The sequence below is a fragment of the Drosophila simulans genome, chromosome 2R, assembly GCF_016746395.2.
Source record: "Drosophila simulans strain w501 chromosome 2R, Prin_Dsim_3.1, whole genome shotgun sequence".
NCBI classification, from domain to species: Eukaryota; Metazoa; Arthropoda; class Insecta; order Diptera; family Drosophilidae; genus Drosophila; species Drosophila simulans.
The window spans coordinates 9,491,088-9,518,430 of record NC_052521.2 but is presented as its reverse complement, the minus strand read 5'-3'; the positions used below and the strand labels follow the sequence as shown (position 1 = coordinate 9,518,430).

Here is a 27,343-nt window from a genome sequence, read left to right as displayed (position 1 = left end):
AAAAGAGCGTGAAACCAGACAAAGGGAATCGCTCCAATTAACGAACACAAGCCCAACATGGAACATGTACTATGTACGCAGATTAAATCGAATAGACCTGTTTAATCAGTTTCAGGTTCGCATGCCGATTTCTATGCTTTTCCTTCGCTTCGATTTTCTGGATTGCCTGCCCGTTGCCCGCACCACTTTGCCATAAAAGTGGAAATGTAATCTTCCTCTTCCCTGGGCGTCGTTTGTCTGCCTCGGCGACGCTTCAATTTAAGAAATTAATGCGAATTTCGCCTTTTTTTACGGCCTGCCAGCGGGCGCGGCCAATAAATCCACGCCTCACATGCCCCGCGGTGCTCGGCGGACACGGAGATAGACCAGGAGCAGGGCAGATGACCTGGCTCCGGAGCAGCCCCGCCCAAATTACGCCAAGCCCCGGGTCTGGCCTCCAGGGCCACGGCAACGGATGCCCAGGCACAAAGTTCTGCCAAAAAATACACGTCGAAAGAATGTTTCGCCAAGCGACAGGTCGTGTTTTTGATGCTCTATAAATTCAAATGACAAATATCAAAATAAAGGACCAAAGTTGCTTGAAGATTAGGTATATTTAGGTGCTTCCCCAGGTGTATTATAGCCTTTTTCTGGCAGCTTTAATTTAAACTATAACCTTTTGAAGCTTGCGAAAGTTTCCACGGAACACTTGTCGTATACGTAATATAAACAACTGAGCGCAATAAATTAAACTTTTTAGGCATGTAACTAAAACTATGAACTAAATCTGAATAAATACATATATATAAATATTAATTTATTATACTAAGCATTTTGTATTTATTTTTTATAGGCTCGTCCCAGTGTATAACGACTATACATCAAAGTTACGTTCCTAAAGACTTAATACTCATTCGCCTTTAATCAAAAATATTTTCTGCAATATTTCGTAATTCCATTCAAATGAAAATGTTATTCGCGCGAAAAATGCCCTCTGATATGTAAGCGTAGCTCCAACAGTTAGCGTGGAATTCTACTTTTCATGCAGGTCCTTTTTATTGCCGCGCCCGCCATTGTTGTTGCTCTTTAATTGCGAGCGTCAGGACACAGGCGTTTTACGGCCTTTTGTGCGCCGCCCGATGGACAGAGAGGGAGCCGGGAAGCACTGGAGCCTGAGGAGCAGAGTTCCCGGGGCGATAAGGAGGCGACAGGAGCCTAGCAACGAGCAGTGGCTATAAAACTGAAACGCAGAACGGCGATGGCGAGGGGCGTGATGCAGTGCCTCCTGCGGACGAATCAGTGGGTGGCACGTGTTCGGGGAGTACGAAAGTTTTTCAATTAGTCGGCCGGAGCGGGAAACTGAGGTGGATATTCTCCGCAAAGCTCCGAAAGCTGGACAGGCTTCATTAGAGTTGTTTGCCGGGTGATTTGGGAGCTCTCCATGTGGACGCCGCTTCCGATTAGGCAGTCAAGTAGCGTTGTACACTTGTTTCTGCTTAATTAACAAGAAATCTGTTGGTTGTTTTGCTACCCTTTTGGGGCGGATATTAGCGTTGATTCCAATAACATTATTATGCCTATTAAGTTCTTTGGATAATTGACAAAAGCGGAAATTGACTTTGCATTCTTTAGCTAATTTCCGCACAATCTGTCACTTTGCCTTTGCGTTTCAACCAATAAATGTCCGAGGGTTTAGTCGTTTTCCTGGGTCCTGACAACCCGCTGATAGCAAACATTTTCATCAACTGAGACTTGGATTTTCCAGGGACCCTCCTGCTCCGGAATTTATCTGCAAATATTTGGGGAATGTTACAAATACGGAAAATTAACATAATTACAGCCTGCAACCCCTTTTTTCCAACCCGGTGGTGTGCAGGTGTAGTCAAGGCAACGCCCTGCCAAAGGCCCCGAAAATACGGCATCGTAATAATTTCTTTGCATTTGCTTTTTACGAGGAGCCAGAGAGATACAGAAAGATAAAGGCAGTTGGGGCACCTTCGCACACCCATCCCATTCCATTTCCCCACGCGCAACGCATAAATTTACTTGCTTAAACAACCCAAAGAGCGGGCAGGTTCACGGTAGGGGTGCTTTTTTGGGGCCATCCATGGGGTTGGAGGTTTTCGGGGGGGTTTTTTCCAGACCCAAGCCCAGGGGCTCAACCGCAACCCAGCTGCTGCTCATCAAAATTGCATGGGCCGGGAGGTGGGCGAAACGATGGCGAAAGTAAAACCAAACAAAGCATGCCAAAAATTATCTCGGTCACTTTTCAAATACACGTTCTGAACACCAAATCCCCAACTTTCTTTTTTCAGGGGTTTAGGGGTTGGGTGGTTTTATACACAGTAAGAAATAAGTAGCATAATATGTTTAAGACGGCTGGAATTCAATGCTCATTAAATATCAATTGGCATGAAAAACTTCCTGTTCATAAAGACAGAAACATAAATGCATCATTAAATCACCCAAAATTTGAACCTATTAGGCCTAAGTGTCTATTTAAATGAATTGTTAAACATCGATATCGTGGGATACGTTTTTGTCGGTGCCTTAGAATTCCTGGTCAACCGCTACCACCAGGGATCCGCTTTGTTTTCTGTCGCTAGTTCAGAGTTCAGTTTCCCCGAAGCTTTTCCCATTCATGGGGTCAATGGTTCCGTCTCGCGACGCCCCAAACCCATTTCTCCACTTTTTCGATCCACTTTCAAGTAGTAAGTGTATGTATACAGTGTTGTAGAACCCATACTGAGGCACAAACGCCCCCAAGCCCCGCCCCCACTTCCAAGCCGGACAAGTTGACAACACTGTTTACCTAATGTACCGTTAAGCTGCGCACTTGATGCCGTTATCTTTGCGCTCTGTGTCCCTTGCCGTCAACATGGAAATTATATTCTTAATTTGAGAGCAACATCGAAAACTTTTGGCCCAGACTTTAAAGAGCTTAGTTATATTTTTTATAGTCAAGCTTTTATAGCTGGAAATTTAGTTCACTTACAGTGAACCTATGCAGGTGTTTGCCATACTGATTTTTTATAGTCCAGTTAAAATTGAAATGAATAACTTTCTTACTATTAGTAACCATTAAATACCATCATTGCCATTTACAAACTAAGCAACATTTTATTATTATGTATTTAAAGAAGATACACACAAACTGAACAAGAATGCATAGTAGTATGTACTTTTGAATATAGATGGTAATTTATATTATTTATTCTATTTTAGGGTCGAGAAAACTACAGAAATAGAAATGTAGATTATGATTAAATTTTTCCTCTGAAACTTAAGGCATAATAACTAAATAATTTCAACATACTTGAAAGTAATTCAGTTGCTGTTTAATAAAAAAAAGTTTTTTTGTGTTTTTAAAAATAGGTAGAGGTCATGATTTTTGCCAAATTGAATTGGTGAGCAAACCCTATCAAGTTATGCTATGCCATTGGTACCATTGAGTTTCGACTCTGTAACAAATAAGCCAACATCGATTTTTAACTGTTGACTGTTCGAACTTTGGCAGTTGGGAAAAGTTTTTTCATTTGCGCGGGCAAACAAGAGTAACACCACACCCGAAATGGCAATGAGCATGGAAATCATAATAATAAGCGAGCGAAACAAAAGCGAAAAAGTTATAAACTTTCTTACTGCTGTTTATGATGTCCCGGGGCTTATTTAATCGATAATGCCGAATGATGTCCTGGGCGCATAAGGCGCAATAGTAACAGGTAAACCATAAGCCCAACCCCAAGCAGTTTCAGTTACCTGAGGAATTTCGAAAACGACGAGCAGGCGGGATAGCATGGCCTTGATGGGTGGCGACGATGGGCGGTGGTGGAGCAGCTAAGGGACTGTAAAGGGATTTCATTGCCGTCACAGAGCTCGGCAAGGTGAAATTGCCGAGCGTGGCGAGAGGCCGACTGGGAAAACCTTCGCCAGCTTCACACGCATGCCACGCCTAATGCAGCGCCTCCTCCTACTGCCCCGCCCACAAGCCCCTTTTTTGCAGGTTAAGGTCATCAGCAGCAGCAGCAGCAAAAGCAGCAGCAGCAACAGCAGCTGCAGCAATGCTTGCCGCAATTTTATGCTGCAGACAGCTGCATTAACAATGGCAATGAAAACCAGGCAGAGCCTGGGCGAAAGCAGCCTCCTTCGTCCTGCATTCTTTGCCACATCCGTGACGTTTAGCCGTAAACGGATTTATAGCAGCTGCAACGGCTGCCGCGGCTGCTGATTGCGCCTTGAAAGTGGGCGGCATTTCAAGGCCGTTCTTCTGGCACTCGTTTACGTTGTCATTACTTTTAATCCGACGTATTCGTGGGGCATGTGGAGAATTAGCGCGCTAGGTATTCCGCCTGTAAGTGTGGCGAGTTTGTGTGCCGCCAAATAAAAGAAAGCCCACAAAATGCAGGCACAAAGGCATTTTCCTTTTTTTTCTTGGCGTGGAGCACTATGTACTTGAGTGGTGCTTGAGAAAAACATGGCTTGGCTTTGACTGAATATTCTTAGTCAATGGCGAGAAGATGAAGGTCAATAGCGGCGACAAACTATCTGAATCAGCAGATATGCAAATTCGAGTGCGCCAAATAAAATATTCAAAAAGCCAACACCCCATTTGCACGAGGGCGCCATCTTTCGGAATATGTAAAGTGTTTAGCGCAGCTTCCAACCATGGTTTGAGTGTGTACTGCAAAACAGGGCTGGATAAATGCAAGTGTTAAACTATCTGTTAATGTTAAAATAAATGTTAGCTTAACAGCAGAAGCTAAATATTATTCAAATCAAAATAATACAATATACTACAATATATACAGTGCAATAAATTCACATAGTAGTATATAAATTATTAAGTAATAGTTTTAAAAACTTTAGACTACAAGCCACTGTTTATTTAGAAATATTTACTAATATAAGCCACTGTGCTAAAATGCTTAACATTGAACTTAACAGAGCCTGAGTTACCGCCTCCATCTGTTTGGTATTTCGGCACTGCTCTGCGACGGTCCCACTTGCGGCGCCATTCAGCAAACGGTCACTCTGAATCGTTCTTTCCTTTTTCATCAACATGGCTGATCAGGTAAGATTCCACGAGAGTGTGCTAAATAAATGAAATACGCGGGCTAAACGGCTCATACGAGCCCGCAACAAGATGCCCTCTAAAGTGTAAGTGACCAGTGAATGGATGAACCTATGGAGCAGCGGGCAAACGCCCTGGGAGGCGCAACCTGGACCAGCCTCGCCCTAACCCCACTTTAGCGCATGGTGTCGCCAATAGTGAACACGAAATGATGTATATTGCAGCAAACCGAACGCTCGTTCCGCAAGCAACACGCGGTGGTCGTAGTGCGTCGCAAAAGTCCCAACTTGAAGAAAAAGCCACGTTTCTATCGCCAAATTGGCCTGGGCTTCCGCGCTCCGGCGGAGGTAAGAGGAAGCCGAACAAACCACGACTAATGTTGCGCCCCCTTCGTTTGTTTCCATTTCACGCCTTCCCACGCACGCCGAATGTTCCCGCCCGTGCCTGTCGCCCGCCTGTTGATCCGACACCACCACCACCGCCCACTTGAACCCCAAACACGATCCCGACCGAACGACCAACTAACCAGAACGAGCGCGCCTTCCAAAAACAATTCGGTGTCAACCTAAACCGCAAGGTCAAGCCCGGCATCACCAAGAAGAAGCTGCTGCGTCGCTCCCGCGATGTGGGACTCGGTTTCAAGACCCCCCGTGAGGTGATGCCCAGGAGATAGCCCTTGAAATGCGTAGAATTCCTTCACTAACAACATTCGTATACTCCCCCTGCTATAGGCCATCGATGGTACCTACATCGACAAGAAGTGCCCCTGGACCGGTGATGTGAGGATCCGTGGTCGCATTCTGACCGGCGTGGTCCGCAAGGCCAAGATGCAGCGCACCATTGTCATTCGGCGCGACTACCTGCACTTTGTGCGCAAATACAGCCGTTTCGAGAAGCGTCACCGCAACATGAGCGTCCACTGCTCCCCTGTTTTCAGGTAAACATATAAAGCTCAGCTTGAAGCCGTTTTTCCATCTCCATGACATGGAAGGTGTAAAAACGAGACCTAATAGCTCATACTCTGATGATAAAATCATGACGGTCTTCATAAAACAAATTGCTGAAAGAACTTGACTCTTTTTACTAAATGTAAAAATACTGAAACTAAGCCTTGTGCTAGCTTTCTACTAACACTGTAGGATCTCCTTCTAATCCGAGCTATTTCCTTTATTGCAGAGATGTTGAGCATGGCGATATTGTCACCATTGGTGAGTGCCGTCCTCTGTCCAAGACTGTGCGCTTCAACGTCCTGAAAGTCAGCAAGGGTCAGGGAGCCAAGAAGAGCTTCAAGAAGTACTAGAGCGGACAACTACCATTCGGGCGATAATATTTGTAGCAATTATTCTTTTTGAATAAAACAAAAAAAGTAACTTTAACCATGGGTTTTCTCCAGTCTTATCTCAGTTTCCACAGCATTTCAGCAGTCGTGCAGCCAGCTATTCCATTAAAAGGTGCGTAAAAGATATTATTTTGTAAAGCAGCTATTAACTGGCATTCTGATGATAAAATCATGACGGTCTTCATAAAACAAATTGCTGAAAAACCTTGACTCTTCTCATTAAAAATGAGAATACTGATATTTATCAAAGAAAAAGCCTCTTGAAATGAATCTAAATATTCCATACTAATGATATGATTTCTTATTTTTTACAGAACTAAAGACGACCGCAAGAACATGGACACGAATTGCATAGAATTTATACATTATTAATATGATTTTCTTAAATAAAAGTTGATTGATTACAAATTATGTTTTTATTGAATGATTTAAATGGCAAAGATTTTCGCTTTAGTTAAACTTTCGAATTTGGCGGCGGTTTCCTTTCGAAAAGTTTGAGTGTTGCAAAGCTTTCGAAAGTGGCTAAAAATTAGCATCTGCGAAATTTTCAACACAAAAGCTGGTAACACTGAAACAGGGAAACAAAAATAAAGCAGAAAAATGGAAACTGGACCGAATGCAGAAATTGGTAAAAATTTAAATTAGTATTGTGTGCATCAACCTTTAAGCTTCATCAGCGAATTGAAGAGATGGGCTAGACAATACACCAAAGCTGTCCCAAAAAAACCCACCCTATTCCTTCGATTTCAGAGCTTCTGGAGCGCGTCCTGTTGCGTCTGGGTAATGCGGACTCGGATGAAAAGCTGGAAGCCGCTGTGGGCAAGTTCCTGACCCCGGTGATCCTCAAAATGAACTCGCCACACAATGCGGTGCGCACGAAGGCAAGTGGATGGCCAAACAATGATAGGCTGGGTGGTTTCCTACACCCTTCTCGCATCGTGACAATGCAAAATTGGCTGGTTGACTAATGCAAATTTTGTTTAGGTCGTAGAAGTGCTCACCCATATCAAAAGGCGGCTCTCGTCGCGCGGACATGTGCAAATACCCGTGGAGGCACTGCTGGATCAGTATGCCGCCCAGGATAGCAGCACCTTCCTCAAGAACTTCGCCATCATATTCATTACTATGGGCTTTCCGCGCCTGGCGGTGGAACAACAGACTGCGCTGGCCAGCAAAGTGGTGGGCTGCGAGGACAAGCTGGAGAGCTACCAGGACAAGCTGTTCGCCCTGCTGCTGCCCATACTGTCGGACATAAAGATTCCCGACGACCCGGAGCAGCGCTCAAAGCTACTTGATCTGCAGGACAAGCCAGCCATCTGTGCAAACTTTCTGGCACTGCTCCAGGATGTGCTCCTTCTGCCCTATGGCATCACTCAGGAACAGGATGTGCCTCCGGGTCTGAGCCCGTACAGTTTTACGCGCGTCATCGCCTACAATTGGCGGGCCGAGGAGCTGGAAAAGGTCAAGAAGGGAATAGTTCGTTTCCTGTGCGCCAGTGTCTTTAGTGATTTGCAGATCTTCGTGCCACTGGTGGTGGCTTCCGCGGACACACGTTTCAGCGTAGCCACTCCAGCAATCACAGAGCTGAGCAAGCTCTGTACAATGCTGGATTTCAGCAACCCAGCGGTGACTGCCCCGTTGTACACTCTGTTCGCTGGCAACCAAAGCAAGTTAACTGACCGCCAGACACGTCCCTGCTGCGCCCGAGTGCGCCAAAAATTGCTGCAGTACCTCATCAAGTGCCGTGGCAAAAGCATTAACGTCACCAAGGGCCTGCAAGTGACCTTTGATGGCTTCTTCGGCACAAACACCAACCAGAAGTGCAAGGTCCTGGCGCTTCAGTTTATGGAACTGGTCCTCAGAGAGTAAGTTTACCATAATTTCCAACCCATATGATTAAATACGTTTTTGTTGACCTAGGGGTCCCCGCGAACTGGTCTCGAAGGTTTCCAAGGTAATACTTACCGGCATCACCAAAATCATTGGACGCGACTCCAACGAACCGAATGATGTGCAAAATGCAGCATATTCCGCTTTGGCGCAACACGCTCGCAGTTTTCCGCAAGACGTAAGCCAGGATCTGAAACTAGTCCTTGGGTACTTCAACAACCTGGCCAGCTGTGCACCAGAATTGCATTCATCCATAAGGGAAGCATTGGTTTCGATGGCTCCCGCATTCGCTTGGAAGACCAAGGAAAAGAGCGATGCAATGGAGGTGGATGAGCATGTCGATTCCTCAAGCGTGAAACTGGATGGCCAACAGCACCTGCTATTGGCCATGCTGCTGGACAATGCGGAGTCCAAGGTGCAGATCGTGCAGAATGTGACCAGTGTTTTCCTCACCAGCTGCTATCCGGAGTACTATGCACCAGCCAGATACCTTTTGCTACTCATCGCAGGGGAGCGGTATGTTTGTTATAGTTTTATGGAGCTAGTTTCTGTAATAATTTATGACTTGCATTTATCAGAAACTCCCTACGCGAGAATGTGACCACTTACTTGTACGGCACCTCGAAGAAGGATCACGTAAATTACAGCATGCTCTCTTCCATCGATCAGGCTAAGAACCGCATAAGCAGCGAATCTATCAGTGACTTCAACCACCTGTCCCTGGAGCAGCGTAGAGTTCTGCTACCCAGCTTCGAGGTGATGATGTCGCACGTCCATGAGATGGCCGACAAACGCCTAAAAAAGAACACTGCCTGCGTGGTAGTTGGCCGTACTAAGCTGCCCTACAGCCTGGAGGTCTACGAGGAGATTCTAGATTATCTGCGTCTGTGCCTGTGGTACTCGGCTGGAGTAGTTGCTGCTCCCGGTGACGAAAAGTACACCCATGAGCTGCGCAAGTACATAACCTTGCATTACGATGATACGGAGGATAATGCACTCCATAAATATATGCAGTTTGTGCAGCGAAGCGTGGAGGCCAAGAGAAGTAAGTTAGCAAAGGGATTGAAATATAACATTATAACTATTTTTAATTCCTAGGCGAATCCAATCTCATTTGCCTGTATGATCTGTTGAATGCCGCTCCGGAACTCTTTGCTGCTAAGCAGCTGCATCTGCTGGAACCACTGGGCAACACTTTGAAGGATGTATCCGAGACTATGCGTATCAATGTGGCTCAAGTCTATGGTATTCTCTGGGCTTTTGGTCTCTCCGATGAAAAATTCGATGAAGAAGTGGGTGAATGCCTGAATAGCCTAACACAAAAAACATTGGAGCACAAGCATGGCTGGCTTCTTGTGGTGGGTCACACCTTCAATCGCAAAATTGCTATGCTTAAGCAAGAGAATAAGACCAAGGACTTTGCTGCCTGGCCGCAGTTTGTTAATGCGGTAAAAATAATCTGTAAGTTATCGCCACGACATTTAAGGAATATCCAAAAATGCATCTATCTTCGTTTTTATCCAGCAAAATCCCTCTGTGAATCCCAATGGTTGCTGGTGTCGGCAGCAGTGAAATGCATCTCCATGATCGGCAAGGCTGTGGAAATACCAAACGTCCCCGTGGAGATCCAGGTTCCATCCAACGATGGAGACGACGACGAGGAAATGACCGAGTATACGAGCATAGATTCCTCGACAAAGCTTGTTATCTTTGGCGTCGTCTTTCAATTACTGCGAAGCTCCTCAGCGCGTCAGAAGATTCGTGAGGACTCAGCCAGATGTCTCGGATATCTGGCCATTGGCGACGGCGAACACTTCACCAAGCGCAACTTGGAGAAGTTTCTTGCCCTGACCAAGATTAATAAGGATGCTGCTCTAAACATAGCCATTTCGGAAGCGATCGTAAACACACTTTGTGGCTATGATGTGAACAAGGGGCCACCCGATGAGAAGTTTGTTAATAAGCACTGCAACGATGGCGACTTTGATCATTTCCTGAACTCGCTAATACGTCTGGTCACCGATCCCAATCCGCATTCCCGTCAGGCCATATCCGTGTGGCTTCTAGCTGTGGTGAAGCACTGCAGCCAACGTCCAGCTGTATTGGCCAAAAAAGAACTGTTGCAGTTCGCTTTCACCGAACTTCTTTCAGATGATAGCGGTAGGTTATTAACCACTTCAATATTTTGTGCAAAGTTTATAAACTTTATATGTTCCTTTATCAGAGTTTGTTCAGGACGTGGCTTCCCGGGGCCTGGGACTGGTCTACTCGCTATCGGATTCTGGAAGCCAAAGTGATTTGGCAAACTCGCTGTTGGATCAACTGATTGGAGGAAAACGAAAGGTCAATCAAGTATCCCCAGACACTGAACTCTTTGCAGAAGGAATGCTGGGTAAAACTCCAACGGGAGGCAACATCACTACCTACAAGGAGCTGTGCTCCCTGGCGTCCGATCTCAATCAGCCGGACATGATCTATCAGTTCATGCAGCTGGCCAATCATAATGCCACATGGACCAGCAAACTGGGTGCTGCTTTTGGATTGAAAACCCTCTCTGCCGAGTCCAGGCAGAAGATGCAGCCATATCTGGGCAAGATCATTCCGCGCCTCTATCGGTACAAGTACGATCCCACACCCAAAATTCAGAACTCGATGATCTCCATCTGGGATACAATTGTGACTGACTCAAAGGAAGTGACCGAGCGTTACTACTGGGAAATATTGCGTGAGCTGCTGGACAATCTCACTTGCAAGGAGTGGCGAGTGCGAATCGCCTGCTGCCTGGCAGTAAGGGATCTCCTGAAGCGTCCCAACGGTCTTAAGCTACGCTCGGAGGAGCAGGTTCGTCGTGCTCTCCCCGCTAACAGTATGGAAGTGGATGAGGTTCCTGAGCCGGAGCTGAAAGAGCTATGGTTCCAACTGTTTCGTGTGATGGATGACATTCATGAGGGCACACGGGTCGCTGCAAACGGAACTGCCTCATTCCTCGGCAAGCTGTGTGTCATCGCATCGTCGTCGGATCATGGCAAATCCGGGACAGCCGTAGCATCATCGACATTGCCATTTTTGCTAGAAACCGGAGTGGGTCACAAGGTGCCCGAGATACGTAGAGTTAGCATCAAGACCATCTCCGACATGATTGATTCCTCGGGAGCGCTCATTGCCCCGCATCTCGCCACCCTGATACCCTGCCTGTTACGAGCCACTGGCGAGTTGGAGAACACTAAGCTCTCCTACGTATCCACTCGCTTGGGTGCGGACAATGAGGCCCAGGAGGCGGTGGATACGCTACGAGCGGAGGCTGCCAAGTCGCTTCATACCATGGAAACCATTGGGAAGTGTGTGCGTTATATAGACTATAACGTTTTGGAGAAGATGACGCCCGAAGTGCTGGAGCTCATGAAGGGTAGTGTCAACCTCGGAACCAAGATTGGCTGTGCGCATTTTGTTTGTCTGGTAGGTATGCATAATAGTAGATTTAAATCGTTTACAGCATTATATTATTACAGATTAGCATTCGCTTAGGCAAGGAGATGACACCTTTGGTGGGAAAATACATTCGTGCCTGCTTTGTGGGCATCAAGGATCGCAACGCCACTGTGCGCAAGTACAACGCTAGTGCCATTGGCCACCTGTTGGGCTTGGCGAAAGAGCAGTCGATCAAAAGTCTATTCACTAAGCTGGAAGAGTTGTATGCCGAGCAGCCAGGAAATCGCTCCATTGCACTTACCATTCAGTCCATTAACAAGCGTCACCATGAACTACTCAAGGACTACATGGACAGTATGTTGCCGCTGATCTTCTTTGCCATGCATGAAGAGCCCAATGAAGAGACGAAATCTAATGTCGAGCTGTGGAAGGATCTGTGGAACGACGTTAGCCCAGGTGACGCGGGCATCCGTCTCAATCTAAATGTGATTATACCCAAACTGGAGTCATCTCTCACCGATGCCAGCTGGTCGCGTAAAGCGCAGGCAGCGAATGCGATCCAAACGATAGCCACTCGCCTAAGTAGCTCCTTGGATGAGCCCGACCGACTGAGGCTGATCAAACTGCTCCTAAGCGGTCTGCAAGGACGCACTTTTGAGGGCAAAGAGCGGCTGTTACAAGCTTTGGCCAGACTCACCAAAGGATTGGATCGGAACCATCAAATCTGTTCCAGCATCATCGACGCCGCCATGAGGGAAGCAAGAAAGAGGGAACCCGTTTATCGCACCATGGCCCTGGCTTCTCTCGGCGAAATTCTCGATCAACTGGAGGCGGATCGCTTTGAAGAAGTGTACAACATGAGCTGGAACCTGCTGGAAAAGAAGGAGCTGCGCAAGGAGTCCGACGACGAGGACGAGCCCAGCACCAGTCAGGAACTGTCTGCCGACGAGCGCAACAAGCGGGCTCAAACACTCAATCGACTAAAGGAGGTTGTGTGGGAGACACTGGGCAAATCATGGCCGCGTCACTCCATCGAGACGCAGCACCGCTACCAACTCTTCTTTGCCGAAAACTGTACGAGCATTCTGGCGGAGAGCACTCGCCCAGTGCAGGTCAGTCTGCTGGCAGCACTCACCAAGTATATCGAACGGCTCCATGTCTTCGATGAGTCTGCTCAATTGCCCGATCTGCCGCAGATAAACCAGGAGAAGAAGATCAAGACAGAGGATCTGGCGCCAAAAACCCGAGAGGCCATTGTCGAAAAGATTTGCACAGATGTTTTGGCTGCAGTTGCTCTTGCCGCTGGAGTTCCACATTCCGGTTTGAAAAAGGAGGCGCTCAACATCGTTCTTATGCTGATCAAGCGGCTGAGTGGAAACGGGAACCAGCAGCCACTGAGGTTGATCAAGCAGAGCTTTGAATCGAATTTGGAAAAGTTCCAGCGCGATTCGGCGCCGGAAATCCGGTGTCGCATCAAGGACATCGAAGAGAAGCTAAGCAAGTTGAATGCACAGAATTAAGTCATATTAAAATAAGGATTTCAAGGATGTGTGCGTGGCCAAAAAACCTGCCTTGGGTAGATTTTAAAAAAGGGGGTAAGCGTTGAAATAAAACATCTAACTTTGGCAAAACTCATTAAGCAACTTGAATGAAGATAATTTTCTATTGTGATTCATTGATCCAGGAGTGTAAGGAAACCCTTAAATATACTATCATAAATACTTTCAGTTTCGTTTTAAGTTCAAAGTTTTCGGAACATTAGGGTTCTCTTTAGATTATAGGAACAAAGGTGATTACATATCACAGCCGATTGTTTTAGGATGCCTATAACTCTACAAACTATTCCTGCAGAATCTTAGGTATATCTCATCCTGAGACTCCAACATGAAGGACTTTGGATTGAAGCGAATCTCCGACACTGTTCGCTCGCAAGTCTCAACCCAATATTGTTTTAAAATGTGCGCTATGCCCAGTTTCAGTTGGAGGACGCCCAGGCGATTACCAATGCAGCCATGTGGACCAGCTCCAAAGGGTATGTAGGTCATCGGGTGAATGTGCCTGGACCGCTCCGGAGCGAATCTCTCGGGATCAAAGAGGCAGGGCTCCGGCCAAAACTGGAATTTGGATTGTCATAAGTAAGTTAGGATTATGATCACATTTGGTTTTAATCCTACCCTTTCATCGCGATGGAGGCCGAGTATTGAGATGTATGCTGGCATCCCTGGTGGAATTACGAAATCCACATGTGGCTGCAGAGAGAATCCCGCGGATGCTGAACTGGTGCACTCTCTGTTGACGAAAGCAGCAGCCGGATAGAGACGCAGTGCCTCCAAACACACCATTTTGAGATAGGGCAGAGTCATCAGGGTGTCATAGCTTAGCGTAGCAGTGGAGTTGAAGGCTTCTCGTAGCTCCCTCCTCAGTCGTTCTTGAATATCCGGCGCCTTGGCCAGCTCATAGAGAGTGAATCCCATCAGGGCTGAGGATGTTTCAAATCCGGCCAGCAGTATAATGCCCGCCTGCGAGGCTACAAAGTCCGGATGCTGGGAATAGTGGTTGGATGAGCGGCTCAACTGAAAGTGCTGCAATTGATTGATGAGATCTCCTTTGGTGGGCTCGTGATGATCCTCTACCAAGTGCCGCATATAGCGCGCATAGTCTTCGGTAAAAACTTTGGGCTTCAGCAGACCCGTCCACTTGGGCAGAAAGAATACACTCATGAAGTCCAGAACCTTGCGAGGATTGGTGTTAAATAGTTCCTTGGTTTTCGTTAGCAACTCGGATCGCCCACGACGCAATCCGCCGACATTCAGGCTGTAGAAGAGATTCCCCGTCACGTCGGTGGTGTACAACTGGCACATTCTACCCAGTGGCAGAACGCGCTCCAGCCGATCCCCCAGCTTCCTGTTCAGGTACTGCTCCAGGTCGATGGCCACATCCAACATTTGGCGGTACATGACATCCCGCATACGGCCGCTGGTGAAGAGCTGGGACATGCACTGCCGACTCTCCTTCCAGTGATGGTACTTAGCCAGCGGTAGCGTCAGTGCACCCATGGGATCTCCGGCGTCCGCCGATTCGAATCGGTTGAGAAAGTTGTTGAAATTCTTAATCAACACCTGGCGGATTAGCTCCGGATCCCGAACCATAAGCGCCGGCGTTTGGAATATGAAGAAGCCAACGATCTTCGCCTGACCATTTCGTGGATCGGCGTAGAGCTGCCGAAAGAGATCGCCAAAAGAAATGCGCAGGAATAGAAGTTGTCCCAGATTGCCCATTGGTGACCAGGAGGAGGGTGGCAGGTGCGGAATGCCACGACTCCTGAAGTAGTCGTACTTGTGTCTCAACCAAAAATTAAGTGTCACAATGGTGAGCAACAGCAGCCAGATGAGCAGCATGGTGTCTATAAGATATAAGTTGGAATAGTATTACTATAAAATATATATAATGCTGGTGAAGATAGCTAAAATCCATAAAGTCGTACTTTTGAATGAGGAGACCTTGTTCGCGACCGCCAAAAAACGCATTTCCATATGCATGATTTGAACCTGACCCACTTAGCATCTCGACGAGCACTTCCATTCACAAATAGATTCATTCACCGCACTCAGGATCATCTTGATGATCTCATACTAGAGTTTCCGCTTACCCAAAGCTTTAACCCAGTGGTGCTGGCAATTTTTGAGCCAGTTGGACACTTCGTTTGGTGGCGTTAGCATGGAACTGGTACTGTTGATCCTCGTGGGATCCCTAATAGGGATTGCCTTTCTGGCGCTGCAGCAGCATTACTCCTATTGGCGGCGAATGGGAGTACGTGAAATCAGGCCCAAATGGATAGTGGGCAACCTGATGGGACTGCTCAACATGCGGATGAGTCCCGCGGAATTTATATGCCAATTGTATAATCATCCCGATGCGGAAAAAGAACCCTTCGTGGGCATCCATGTGTTCCACAAGCCGGCGCTGCTTTTGAGAGACCCCGAAATGGTGAGAAATATCCTGGTCAAGGACTTCGCTGGATTCTCCAACCGGTACTCAAACTCCGACCCTAAGAGCGATCCTTTGGGATCCCAGAACATATTCTTCCTGAAGAATCCCGCCTGGAAGGAGGTGCGTTTGAAGCTATCGCCCTTCTTCACCGGCAATCGACTGAAGCAGATGTTTCCCCTGATCGAGGAGGTGGGCGCCAGCTTGGATGCCCATCTCCGCCAGCAGCCGCTGCACAACGAGCGGATGCGCTGCTTCGACTTGGAGGCCAAGGAGCTGTGTGCTCTCTACACCACGGATGTGATAGCCACAGTGGCGTACGGAGTGAGTGCGAACAGTTTCACGGATCCGAAGTGCGAGTTCCGCCGCCATGGACGATCTGTGTTCGAGTTTAACCTGCGGCGTGCGGCGGAGATCACTCTGGTGTTTTTCCTGCCCCACCTGGTTCCGTTACTTAGGTTCAAGGTGGTGCCGGCGGAGGCCACTCTTTTCCTGCGCAAGACCATCAACTATGTGATGTCGGAGCGAGAGAAGTCCGGACAGAAACGCAACGATCTCATCGACATTCTCATTGAGTTCCGTAGGAGCACGCAGATGGCGAAGGAATCGGGGATCAAGGATCAATTTGTGTTCGAGGGCGACATCCTGGTTGCCCAGGCTGTACTCTTCTTCACTGCCGGCTTTGAGTCCTCCTCCTCGACCATGGCATTCGCGATGTACGAGTTGGCCAAGGATGCGGACGTACAGCAGCGCCTGCGCGAGGAGATCAAAGACGCACTGGTCGAAAGTGGGGGTCAGGTGACGCTAAAGATGATCGAGTCACTGGAGTTCATGCAATTGATTCTGCTGGAGGTGCTGCGCATGTATCCGCCACTGCCGTTTTTGGATCGCGAGTGCACTTCTGGGAAGGATTACTCGCTGGCGCCGTTCCACAACAAGTTCGTGGTGCCCAAGGGCATGCCCGTTTACATACCCTGCTATGCCCTGCACATGGATCCCCAGGTGGGTTGAGAGGATACTCCTTCTTTTGGATACAATATCTAGAGATTTCCAATTTTCCAGTACTTTCCTCAACCGCGAAAATTCGTGCCTGAAAGATTCTCCCCCGAGAATCGCAAGCTCCACACGCCCTACACCTACATGCCCTTCGGCCTGGGTCCGCATGGCTGCATCGGCGAACGTTTTGGTTATCTCCAGGCGAAGGTGGGTCTGGTTTACCTGCTGCGCAACCACATGATAACCGCCTCGGAGCGCACACCCCACCGCTTGCAGCTGGAGCCCAAGGCCATCATTACCCAAGCCAAGGGCGGCATTCACCTTAGACTGGTTCGCGATCCTTTGGGCATCTAACTCACCTGGATATGGGATATGGGATAATCTGGATACTTCTTTCCTGGGTGAGGAGCCTATGGAGCCAACAACAACTGAATGGAAACTAAGCACCGGAGTCGCGTGTTTGGGGGTTTAAAATTGAGCTGGTGTCGCATCTTAAAGGCAATTTGATTGGCAAATTGCGTGTTCCATCGCCGGCGAATATGCATTACCATCTATACATACATATATAATACATCTTTAGATCCAAACTCATCTGTATAGACTCTACTCATTCCCCAGATGGCAGCTATTGGTTTATTGTTACATTTTGGAGATGCCTTTGCACTGGATTTATAATCGTGAAGATTGCATTTATTGCATTTATTTATTGGTGGCGCAATTGAGTAGCTAGCTGCTCAGCACGCAGATTAAATGTAATTAGATAATGATTTTGTTTTTATTTAGTAGACTAGGCGCCGCTTCTGACACACGGATTATTGTATAATGTGCATCATAACTCAGGCGAATGCCAGCTGTCAGAAGGCGATTGCCCCATCCAACTAATCACTTATTCCATATATGTGTATGTATCCATACGTGTACTACAGATCACACAGTTCGTGCGATTCAGATTCATTGGATCGATGGAGCACTCTGCTCGTAGAGGCGATCGTTGACTACCTCCAAATGGATGCCACCATCCGCCTGGAGCACGAAACCCTTGGGATCGAATTTCATGTCCTTCATGGTGGCCTCGCAGCTGCGCACCGAGTGATTCTTCAGCAGGCTGACCAGGCCCAGTTTGCTCTGGAGCAGGCCAATCCGGCTGCCAATGCAGTTGTGTGGCCCAGATCCGAAGGGTTGATATGCCATGGCCACTATGTTCTTGCGGTTCGCGGGTGAGAAGCGCTCCGGATCGAACTGGCGGGGATTGGTCCAGTACTAGGGATAAGCAGATAGTCAGAGGGGGGGTCTTATGAACCTATCAATAGGATGGAATACCTTTGGATCATGATGCAGTGCATAGATGGGTATGAACACAGGGGTTCCGTTCTCGAGAGTATAGTCGTAGAACGGCTTCAGACTCAAGTCCGGCTGTCCCTGCACACTCTCGTACTCGCGGTCCAGGAACGGCAGCACCGGATACATGCGCAGCACCTCGTCCACCACCATGGCCAGATACTCCAGGGACTGGATCTTCTCGTAGCTCAATGACCCACCGCCCTCCACCAAAGCTTCGTTGATCTCCTCGCGCAGGCGTTGCTGCATCTCTGGATGCTTGGCCAGCTCGTACAGGGCAAAGGACATGGTCGAGGAGGAGGTCTCGAATCCCGCCGTAAAGAACACGCCTGCCTGGGCCACCAGGAAGTCCTGGTTCTTGGCATAGTGAGGCTTCGAAGGCTCGGCAGCCGCCTCTTTGCGCAGACTCACCAAGACATCAATCAGATCATTGCGGAGCAGGCCCGATCGCTCTCGCTCCTCCATAACGTGGCCAATGGTGCTGCGCATGAAGTGGGAGAAGTCCGGCGTGAAGAACTGGATGCGCATCAGCGACACCAGCTTGGGTAGGAAGAAGGCCACGAAGAAGTCCTTGGCACGGCCTACGGTGAAGGTGAACAGCTTGCGTCCGTAGTTACGAAACTCCGCGTTGGGATTCTGCAGGCTGTTGGCACGGATGCCAAATGCAATCGTGGCTATGCTGTCCGTGGAGAACTGGGCGCAGATCTCCTTAATCTCCGTAATGAAATTCCCCGAGTTCTTCTCGCCATGCCTCTGCAGTGCCAGCTCCAGATCGTTTCCAATCTGCACAGCATATATGTATGTTTAATCCTCTAGAAGAATAAATAAGTTCCAACACACATCCTTACCTCCTGCATCAGGGTATACATCTGCTTGACCTTGCCGCTGGTGAAAACGGGAGTGAGCTTGGTGCGAATGTCTTTCCAATGGGTATCCCTGACGAAGAACAAGTTATTATAGCCCAAGGGATCGCCATGGGGATCACAGCGGGCGTATCGGTTGTGGAACCGATTGAAATCCTTGATCAGAATGGATTTGATCAGCTCTATGTCGCGTATAACCAAGCCGGGCTTGTTCATGGAGTAGATGCCCACCACAGCCTCGTCCTTCAGCCGCGGATCGTTGTAAATCTCCGACAGGTGCATGCCAAAGGAGTTCTCCATCTTGAAGACCACCTTGGTGTTGCCAATGATCGGCGTGGGCGGGATATAGGGTATGCCCTTGCGCTGCCAATAGCTATGGTTGCGCTGGAACCAGGTGTACAGCGCCACCAGGGCGGCGACCACTACGAATAGGACCTCGGTCAACACCATCTTGGCGATGTCGATGTAATGGGAATCGCCACTCTGAAATAAATCGCTTGAACTATTAATCAAGTGCCAGTGCCCTCATCAGCATTATCTTATCTCGATCGCATTTGAAATGGTCGATGGTTTCAAAGTAATCTAGAGTGTTTTTCTACCCATGTTTACCTAGATTCTATTAAACCAGCCGCCTTAATTATTTTTAGCAGCCATTATCTTTTCCATTCCAACGCGAATTACATTACAAGGAAGGTTTATGATACGCTTATAGTAATTCCCATCATATCTGCACCCAACTAAGCTGCTTGTAAAGCTAAGTAGAATACCTTTTCGGCCAGCAAATGGCCCTAAAAATTAGCAAGGAATTTGTCTTAAACTTCATTAAATATTCATGAGACTACAATTTCTATATAGCAAATATCCAAAATATATTTATACTTCTTTTGGTAATAGGATTCCAAGTAATCTTAATTCTCACAACGCCCTTCAATTCTATAAGAAGTGGGGTTCTTTCAAGGACATCTAACTATTTCAACTTAAAATATCCAATTTTGTAACCCGAATTTCATAACTTACTTTGAAAATACACAGGTTTTTTAGTCACACAACTTATTTGCAACTGGCCTAATTCGCAACAAGTTTTTCAAGCGATTTCAAGGAAACTTTTAGTATAATAATAATAATTCTGAGCTCCCGCGTACACAACCGACAATTAAAGCTCTACGCACCGCACTTGCGGCGATTTGAAATGTTGTTTGCGTTTTTATACTCGAAAGTCTCAAAAGTTCTGAGATAGCAATTTCAAGTGCATACTTATAAATTCACCTGTGTGGTGGAAAAAGCTTTAAAATACGACAAACAAACCAAAGCAAATCCAGAGGGATTCTAAAATAATTACAAGTCATGATTACATTTATTATAATGATTCTTAGTTTCTCAAGTCCACAGCCAAAGGCGGGCGAGAGATTAAATCAGCGCAAAGTGCAAACACTGTGTCAAGTGTAGACACTTTTTTTTTCCACTTGAGTCACTTATCGAAACGACGTGTTTCTTTCAAGCTACGAATAGCAAGTTCTAAAAACTACAACAGTATAGTGAAAGTTAAACACAAAGTGTAAAGTGCAGTTTGCACAACTAACAATTATTGACTATAGTAATTATTTACTAAAATAAATAATTATTCCATATTGTTCTGGTAATTGTTATATGTGGACTTAGAACAATGAATCAAAACGACATACGTTCTCAGCGACAATGTGAACAAGACGAGCGCCGGCTCTCTTTACAACGCAACAATGCATACTTTTCTTTCGTCTCACCGCAAATCGGTGATCGAGCACCCTCACCTTCAACTAACTCGAAACTTTTGCCCTCAGCGAACGACAGACCGCGTTCTTGCTCTCCCTCTCTGCCTGCTTCGGCTCACAAGTCGTGGAGCGAAGAGACCGCCTCTCCTACCCCGCTCCTCTCGCAGCGCCAAACGACCGTCCCGGGTAACTGTAACACTGCAATAACGAGTGCAGTGACCTCACTGGCAACTGCCACAACATCAACTTCGTCAGCGGCCCAACTAATTATCGCTGTGCCAGCTGTAAATAATTCAGCAGCACTGACCGTTTGCAACAACAATAATGCACGTAAAGAAGAATCAAAACAAAAGCAGAAGTCGATTTCGACTGTGCAGACTGGCATGGATCGCTACATCCAAATCAAGAGAAAGCTCAGCCCTCAAAACAATAAGGCAGGTAATCAACCCAAAATCAATCGAACCAACAACGGCAATGAAAACTCTGCAGTAAATAATTCAAACCGATATGCTATCTTGGCTGATTCTGCGACCGAACAACCCAACGAAAAAACGGTAGGGGAACCAAAAAAGACCAGGCCTCCACCAATTTTCATACGAGAACAAAGTACAAATGCACTTGTAAATAAACTCGTTGCTTTGATTGGTGACAGCAAGTTCCACATTATCCCACTTAAAAAAGGAAATATTCATGAAATAAAACTACAGATCCAAACAGAAGCAGACCACCGTATAGTGACTAAATACCTAAATGATGCTGGTAAAAACTACTACACATACCAATTAAAAAGTTGCAAAGGGCTACAGGTAGTACTTAAGGGCATTGAAGCAACAGTGACACCAGCTGAGATAATTGAGGCTCTGAAGGCCAAAAACTTTTCTGCAAAGACAGCTATTAATATTTTAAACAAAGACAAAGTTCCGCAGCCACTATTCAAAATAGAACTCGAACCAGAGCTCCAGGCACTAAAGAAAAACGAAGTGCACCCAATATACAATTTACAGTACTTGCTACATCGGAGGATCACCGTGGAGGAGCCGCACAAACGTATCAATCCAGTTCAATGTACTAATTGCCAAGAATACGGCCACACCAAGGCATACTGCACCCTTAAGTCCGTATGTGTTGTCTGTAGCGAACCTCATACTACCGCAAACTGCCCCAAAAACAAGGACGATAAGTCTGTGAAGAAATGCAGTAACTGCGGGGAAAAACATACTGCAAACTACAGAGGCTGTGTGGTGTACAAAGAATTGAAGAGCCGCCTAAACAAACGTATTGCCACAGCACATACATACAACAAAGTCAATTTCTACTCTCCGCAACCGATTTTTCAACCACCCCTAACTGTCCCAAGCACTACTCCAACAATTTCTTTCGCTAGCGCCCTAAAATCCGGACTAGAAGTGCCCGCCCCACCGACAAGAACTGCTCATTCCGAACATACACCGACAAACATCCAACAAACACAACAAAGTGGCATCGAAGCTATGATGCTATCCCTACAGCAAAGCATGAAAGACTTCATGACGTTCATGCAAAATACTTTGCAAGAGCTCATGAAAAACCAAAATATCCTGATTCAACTTCTTGTATCTTCAAAATCCCCATAATGGCTTCCCTACGGATATCTCTGTGGAACGCAAATGGCGTTTCACGGCATACACAAGAGCTCACACAGTTCATTTACGAAAAAAACATCGACGTAATGCTACTATCAGAAACGCACCTCACAAATAAAAACAATTTTCATATACCAGGATACTTGTTCTATGGTACAAATCATCCAGATGGTAAAGCTCATGGAGGCACTGGAATACTCATCAGAAATCGCATAAAACACCACCACTTAAACAATTTTGACAAAAACTACTTACAATCTACGTCCATAGCCTTACAACTCAACAATGGTTCAACGACTCTAGCCGCAGTCTACTGCCCACCGCGCTTTCCAATCTCTGAGGATCAATTCATGGAATTCTTTAACACACTAGGTGACAGGTTCATCGCAGCGGGTGACTATAACGCCAAGCACACCCATTGGGGATCTCGACTTGTGTCGCCAAAGGGTAAGCAATTGTACAATGCGCTTACGAAGCCAGAAAACAAGCTAGACTATGTATCCCCGGGTAAGCCTACATACTGGCCAGCAGACCCAAGAAAAATCCCAGACCTGATCGATTTTGCAATTACTAAACATGTCCCCCGCAACATGGTCACCGCCGAAGCACTAGCAGATTTATCATCAGATCACTCACCCGTTTTTCTAAATATGCTAACTCGCCCCCACATCGTCGACCCACCGTATAGACTCACAAATTTTAGAACAAACTGGCCAAGGTATCAAAAGTATGTCTGTTCACACATAGAACTAACGACGGCATTATCTACAAAGGAGGATATAGACAAGTCAACGGAAACTCTTGAAAACATTTTAGTTTCGGCTGCAAAGGCTTCAACCCCGCCAGTGACGTATGCAAAACCAAACTACATCAAAACTAATCGCGAAATCGAGCGGCTGGTATTAGATAAACGACGCCTACGAAGGGATTGGCAGTCTAATAGATCACCAATTACTAAGCACATGCTTAAGATAGCCACACGCAGGCTTACCAATGCTCTCAAACAAGAGGAAAAAAACAGCCAACGTTCATATATCGAGCAACTCTCTCCCACCAGCACTAAGTACCCTCTTTGGAGAGCTCACAGAAACCTAAAGACTCCAATAGCGCCAATTATGCCACTCCGAAGTCCCTCTGGCACCTGGTTTCGAAGTGATGAAGAAAGAGCCAGTGCTTTCGCTGACCATTTACAAAATGTATTCCGACCAAATCCCTCTACCAACACATTTATTCTCCCTCCTTTAATAGCAGCCAATCTAGATCCTCAAGAACCCTTTGAATTCCGACCATGTGAACTAGCAAAGGTTATCAAAGAGCAACTGAACCCAAGAAAATCGCCTGGCTACGACCTAATAACTCCAAGAATGCTCATTGAACTCCCAAAGTGTGCTATTCTTCACATCTGCCTGTTGTTCAACGCAATCGCCAAGCTTGGATACTTCCCTCAAAAATGGAAAAAGTCGACCATAGTAATGATTCCAAAGCCAGGAAAAGATAAAACGCAGCCATCATCATATAGACCGATAAGCTTACTAACATGTCTTTCAAAGCTGTTTGAAAAAATGCTACTCCTTCGGATTAGCCCTCATCTTAGAATAAACAACACACTTCCAACACATCAATTTGGCTTTAGAGAAAAACATGGAACCATCGAACAGGTCAACCGAATCACGTCAGAAATTCGTACTGCTTTTGAACATCGAGAATACTGCACAGCCATTTTTCTAGACGTCGCGCAGGCATTTGACAGAGTGTGGCTCGATGGACTTTTGTTTAAAATAATCAAGCTGTTGCCCCAAAACACACATAAGCTACTGAAGTCATACCTATATAACAGAGTGTTTGCAATAAGATGCGATACAAGCACTTCACGCGATTGCGCAATCGAAGCTGGAGTGCCGCAAGGCAGTGTACTGGGTCCAATCTTATACACCCTGTATACGGCGGATTTCCCCATAGACTACAATCTAATAACCTCCACGTTCGCCGATGATACCGCGATACTCAGTCGCTCGAAATGCCCAATAAAAGCCACGGCACTCCTATCCCGACACTTAACATCTGTAGAACGATGGCTTGCCGACTGGAGAATTTCAATAAATGTTCAAAAATGCAAGCAGGTTACCTTTACCTTAAACAAACAAACATGCCCACCACTGGTCTTGAATAACATATGCATTCCACAAGCCGACGAGGTAACATATCTGGGAGTTCATCTGGACAGGCGGCTCACTTGGCGCAAACATATAGAAGCCAAATCGAAACATCTTAAACTTAAAGCAAGGAACCTCCACTGGCTCATAAATGCTCGCTCTCCACTTAGTCTGGAGTTCAAAGCTCTTCTATACAACTCCGTCTTAAAACCTATCTGGACTTATGGCTCCGAGCTGTGGGGCAACGCATCCAGAAGTAACATAGACATTATTCAGCGAGCACAGTCAAGAATTCTGAGAATTATCACTGGAGCGCCGTGGTACCTTCGAAACGAAAACATACACAGAGACCTAAAAATCAAATTAGTAATCGAAGTAATAGCTGAGAAAAAAACGAAGTATAACGAAAAGCTGACCACCCATACAAATCCCCTCGCAAGAAAACTAATCCGAGTATGCAGTCAAAGCCGGCTGCACCGCAACGACCTCCCAGCCCAGCAATAAACTTATTAGGGCATTAATGAAAAAAAAAAACTATCACTAAGTGAAAGTTAATTAAGTTAGATTAAGATTTGAACACTTATTGTTAGTCTCTTAACACAAAGGGAAGATTCAATAAATAATAAAAATTAAAAAAAAAAAAAAAAAAAAAAAAAAATTCTTAGTTTCAACAATCTTATTTACCTTTTGTGTGCTATGGTCTAGTTAGATTTTTAAAAGCGTTAACGCAATACGTTTACGATATGAAAAGTATTGCATGCTAATAATCTAAAAATAATTAAACACAACCGGCTTTTCCGTCAAACTTTTGATGCATTTGTAAATGCCATTATTGTTGTGTTTGCGGCTTTATAGAAACAATTGCAAAATGCCTGGGCGAAATGACGGGATCAAATAAATCTATCAGATAGCTGCGTTCATAGCCAAGTTCCTTGAGGTAGAGCAGGCGATCCAGGAGAATAAGACTCTCCAGCACCGGAGCAAAGGACATGCGCAGTAGATAGAACAGATCCAAAAAGTGTTTATCCAGAGCATATTCCTGGAGCAGGGATTGAAGTTCTTCTTTCTTGACAGCTGTCAACCAAGGAGCATCCAATTTGGTGGCACACTTTTGAATGTACTCCTCGAAACTCTCGAATTTCCGTACCTTGCCCACCTGGAGTTCGTTCTTCAGCTGTGGCGCATGGCGGTGAACTAGGATCTCCAAGAGAGCGCGGTAGTAGAGCGTTACATTTGGCAGCTCCTTGGCGTCCACGGTGCGTTCAATTGACTGGGCCGCCAGCATCCGGGCATTGCGACCCATGCGCACTTGTCGCTCCCGCAGGTACTGACTCAATGGGAATCCATAGTCTGTTTGCAGCTCCATCAGGGCCTTATTGCCAAAAAACTCCTGCTGCGAGTAGCGCTCCCGCAGCAAATGATAGCAGCAGCCAACATTACAAAGCAAGTGGCAGTCCGATTGGGCGTGGAAAACCTGAAGACAGGTGGCGGCCAGGTTGCCACAGGTATGCAATCCAGTAAGGCAAATGTTTGGACTGTCTTCCGGTCCAAGCTGAGTGAAATGCCCCGCTAGCAGGGCGCCAAAGTTAAGTTCGGTGGTTATAAACTTAGCCGTTGTCTTGTAGTTTTCCAAGGCGGGCGCAGTCTTGGTACTCTCTCTGGCTGGCGACTTTTTACCACGTCTCTTGGGCGTGATTCCCTGGACTTGCAGCTCCGCTCGTTCCGTGAGTCCATTCCAAGCGCGCTGAAATTAAATGGAATTTTAAATTTGGCGCTTTTAAATGGTTTTCCAATACTGTTGTGCTATGCCATTCTTCTTCTTGCTCTGGCATGTTTTCACAGCGCAGCTGCGGTCACACTACACAAAAAAACGCGAGAAGCCGGCGATTTTCAGCACGCTTGTTGTAACTTTTTCCAAAAAACACAAAAAAAAACAAATAAACAGAATGTCGGCTGGTATGCCCATCAACCCCAAGCCCTTCCTGAACGGCCTGACGGGAAAACCGGTGCTGGTGAAGCTGAAGTGGGGCCAGGAGTACAAGGGCTTCCTGGTCTCCGTCGACGGCTACATGAACATGCAGCTGGCGAACACGGAGGAAGTGATCGAGGGCTCCGTGACTGGTAATCTTGGCGAGGTGCTCATCCGCTGCAACAACGTGCTGTATATCAAGGGCATGGAGGACGACGACGAGGAGGGCGAGATGCGCGACTAGCCAATGGATTCACCTACACACCTTACTTCTAAGTCTACAAACGTAATCAAATAAAGCTAACTTTATTTTGTAAGCCCGGCCTACCTGCAGTTTGCGATTCCTATTCAATGCGTTCTCGGTGTTTGCCGCGTTCGCGTCGATGCCGAGCACGCGGTGACCATACTGGAGCGCCAAGCGCGAGGATAGATACCCTTTGCCATCGCCCGCGTCTACAATGAAGCATTCTTGACCAGAGTTCTTGACAAGCTGGTCCACGAGAGCGGCTGCTAGTTCCACCTGATCGGAGAGATTAAATCAATTCCTAATATACTATCATTTAAATGTTTGGTCGGCCTACCTCATGGCACTTTTTGGCGCTCATAAACTCCCGAATGCTTAGCTGCGTGGAGTTTTCCTGACCCTCGATAAGTTCCTCCACGCTAGTCAGCAGTTCCGGATGAAGAGCCAGGCGTTCTTGTTTGCTTTTGCTGAGGAATTCGCGCCATGCCGGAAACCTTACTGATTCATCAGTTTTCCAAAATAGGTCTTCTATGGCCAGAGCGACATCTTCCTTTCCGGCGATCTCACTTTTCAGCGTTTCGGATAGAAAGCCCTCCCAGTGGTGGTCCGTCAAGTAGTTTACCATGTGGCAATTGACAAAATCCCAGTGCGGATTAAGGAAGGCCAGTAAGCCATCCAGACGCCTCTGTAACTGCACAACTCCCACCTTGGACAT

The 27,343-nt window shown here is 46.7% G+C and overlaps 7 protein-coding genes across 9 annotated transcripts; 4 read left to right on the top strand and 3 right to left on the bottom strand.

The window, feature by feature from the left end:
* The first annotated feature begins 4,897 nt into the window (after positions 1-4,897).
* Positions 4,898-6,426, top strand: LOC6739417 (40S ribosomal protein S11). Of its 2 annotated transcripts, none has more exons than XM_016172128.3 (4): positions 4,898-5,050; positions 5,580-5,705; positions 5,782-5,987; positions 6,227-6,426. In XM_016172128.3, exons 1-4 carry the CDS (start codon positions 5,039-5,041, stop codon positions 6,348-6,350), a joined length of 468 nt encoding a protein of 155 aa, XP_016027109.1. In that variant the 5' UTR covers positions 4,898-5,038; the 3' UTR covers positions 6,351-6,426. The 2 variants fall into 2 exon arrangements, with proteins under 2 accessions (XP_016027109.1, XP_016027110.1); XM_016172129.2 differs by lacking the exon at positions 5,580-5,705 and adding an exon at positions 5,275-5,397 and having other exon boundaries at positions 5,020-5,050.
* A 468-nt stretch (positions 6,427-6,894) lies between these two features.
* On the top strand, positions 6,895-13,357 carry LOC6734099 (proteasome-associated protein ECM29 homolog). Its single transcript, XM_039292278.2, has 9 exons — positions 6,895-7,017; positions 7,140-7,270; positions 7,374-8,254; positions 8,310-8,795; positions 8,858-9,324; positions 9,378-9,740; positions 9,804-10,439; positions 10,504-11,735; positions 11,789-13,357. Exons 1-9 carry the CDS (start codon positions 6,990-6,992, stop codon positions 13,226-13,228), a joined length of 5,664 nt encoding a protein of 1,887 aa, XP_039148212.1. The 5' UTR covers positions 6,895-6,989; the 3' UTR covers positions 13,229-13,357.
* On the bottom strand, positions 13,353-17,265 carry LOC6739413 (probable cytochrome P450 6t3). The gene is made up of 3 exons (XM_016172215.3): positions 17,051-17,265; positions 13,883-15,111; positions 13,353-13,822 (listed from the first exon to the last, which is right to left on the bottom strand). The coding sequence occupies exons 2-3, from the start codon at positions 15,104-15,106 to the stop codon at positions 13,541-13,543; spliced, it is 1,506 nt and encodes a 501-aa protein (XP_016027105.1). The 5' UTR covers positions 15,107-15,111; positions 17,051-17,265; the 3' UTR covers positions 13,353-13,540.
* Positions 15,111-17,455, top strand: LOC6739414 (probable cytochrome P450 6g2). Its single transcript, XM_002076282.3, has 2 exons — positions 15,111-16,697; positions 16,758-17,455. The coding sequence occupies exons 1-2, from the start codon at positions 15,426-15,428 to the stop codon at positions 17,043-17,045; spliced, it is 1,560 nt and encodes a 519-aa protein (XP_002076318.2). The 5' UTR covers positions 15,111-15,425; the 3' UTR covers positions 17,046-17,455.
* On the bottom strand, positions 17,360-20,076 carry LOC27206327 (cytochrome P450 6g1). Of its 2 annotated transcripts, XM_016172214.3 has the most exons (4): positions 19,910-20,076; positions 18,878-19,375; positions 18,012-18,812; positions 17,360-17,951 (listed from the first exon to the last, which is right to left on the bottom strand). In XM_016172214.3, exons 2-4 carry the CDS (start codon positions 19,340-19,342, stop codon positions 17,643-17,645), a joined length of 1,575 nt encoding a protein of 524 aa, XP_016027104.1. In that variant the 5' UTR covers positions 19,343-19,375; positions 19,910-20,076; the 3' UTR covers positions 17,360-17,642. The 2 variants fall into 2 exon arrangements, with proteins under 2 accessions (XP_016027104.1, XP_016027103.1); XM_016172213.3 differs by lacking the exon at positions 19,910-20,076 and having other exon boundaries at positions 18,878-19,388.
* On the bottom strand, positions 19,921-27,343 carry LOC6739409 (methyltransferase-like protein 25). Its single transcript, XM_002076278.4, has 3 exons — positions 26,966-27,343; positions 26,713-26,904; positions 19,921-26,159 (listed from the first exon to the last, which is right to left on the bottom strand). The coding sequence occupies exons 1-3, from the start codon at positions 27,341-27,343 to the stop codon at positions 25,245-25,247; spliced, it is 1,485 nt and encodes a 494-aa protein (XP_002076314.1). The 3' UTR covers positions 19,921-25,244.
* On the top strand, positions 26,242-26,701 carry LOC6739403 (small nuclear ribonucleoprotein F). The gene has a single exon (XM_002076279.4). The coding sequence runs from the start codon at positions 26,362-26,364 to the stop codon at positions 26,626-26,628; it is 267 nt and encodes an 88-aa protein (XP_002076315.1). The 5' UTR covers positions 26,242-26,361; the 3' UTR covers positions 26,629-26,701.

Coding starts and splice junctions, on each gene's coding strand:
- LOC6739417 (XM_016172128.3), top strand. Junction 5,706..5,781: donor GTTTCAAGACCCCCCGTGAG/GTGATGCCCAGG, acceptor CCCCTGCTATAG/GCCATCGATGGTACCTACAT. Junction 5,988..6,226: donor CACTGCTCCCCTGTTTTCAG/GTAAACATATAA, acceptor CCTTTATTGCAG/AGATGTTGAGCATGGCGATA.
- LOC6734099 (XM_039292278.2), top strand. CDS start 6,990: ATGGAAACTGGACCGAATGCAGAAATTG. Junction 7,018..7,139: donor TGGACCGAATGCAGAAATTG/GTAAAAATTTAA, acceptor CTTCGATTTCAG/AGCTTCTGGAGCGCGTCCTG. Junction 9,325..9,377: donor AAGCGTGGAGGCCAAGAGAA/GTAAGTTAGCAA, acceptor TTTAATTCCTAG/GCGAATCCAATCTCATTTGC.
- LOC6739413 (XM_016172215.3), bottom strand. CDS start 15,106: ATGCTGCTCATCTGGCTGCTGTTGCTCACCATTGTGACACTTAATTTT. Junction 13,823..13,882: donor GCCTCCATCGCGATGAAAGG/GTAGGATTAAAA, acceptor TCCAAATTCCAG/TTTTGGCCGGAGCCCTGCCT.
- LOC6739414 (XM_002076282.3), top strand. CDS start 15,426: ATGGAACTGGTACTGTTGATCCTCGTGGGATCCCTAATAGGGATTGCC. Junction 16,698..16,757: donor CCCTGCACATGGATCCCCAG/GTGGGTTGAGAG, acceptor CCAATTTTCCAG/TACTTTCCTCAACCGCGAAA.
- LOC27206327 (XM_016172214.3), bottom strand. CDS start 19,342: ATGGTGTTGACCGAGGTCCTATTCGTAGTGGTCGCCGCCCTGGTGGCG. Junction 18,813..18,877: donor TGTATACCCTGATGCAGGAG/GTAAGGATGTGT, acceptor TATGCTGTGCAG/ATTGGAAACGATCTGGAGCT. Junction 17,952..18,011: donor CACTGCATCATGATCCAAAG/GTATTCCATCCT, acceptor GCTTATCCCTAG/TACTGGACCAATCCCCGCCA.
- LOC6739403 (XM_002076279.4), top strand. CDS start 26,362: ATGTCGGCTGGTATGCCCATCAACCCCAAGCCCTTCCTGAACGGCCTG.
- LOC6739409 (XM_002076278.4), bottom strand. CDS start 27,343: ATGTCCAAGGTGGGAGTTGTGCAGTTACAGAGGCGTCTGGATGGCTTA. Junction 26,905..26,965: donor GCGCCAAAAAGTGCCATGAG/GTAGGCCGACCA, acceptor CTCTCCGATCAG/GTGGAACTAGCAGCCGCTCT. Junction 26,160..26,712: donor ATAGGAATCGCAAACTGCAG/GTAGGCCGGGCT, acceptor ATTTAATTTCAG/CGCGCTTGGAATGGACTCAC.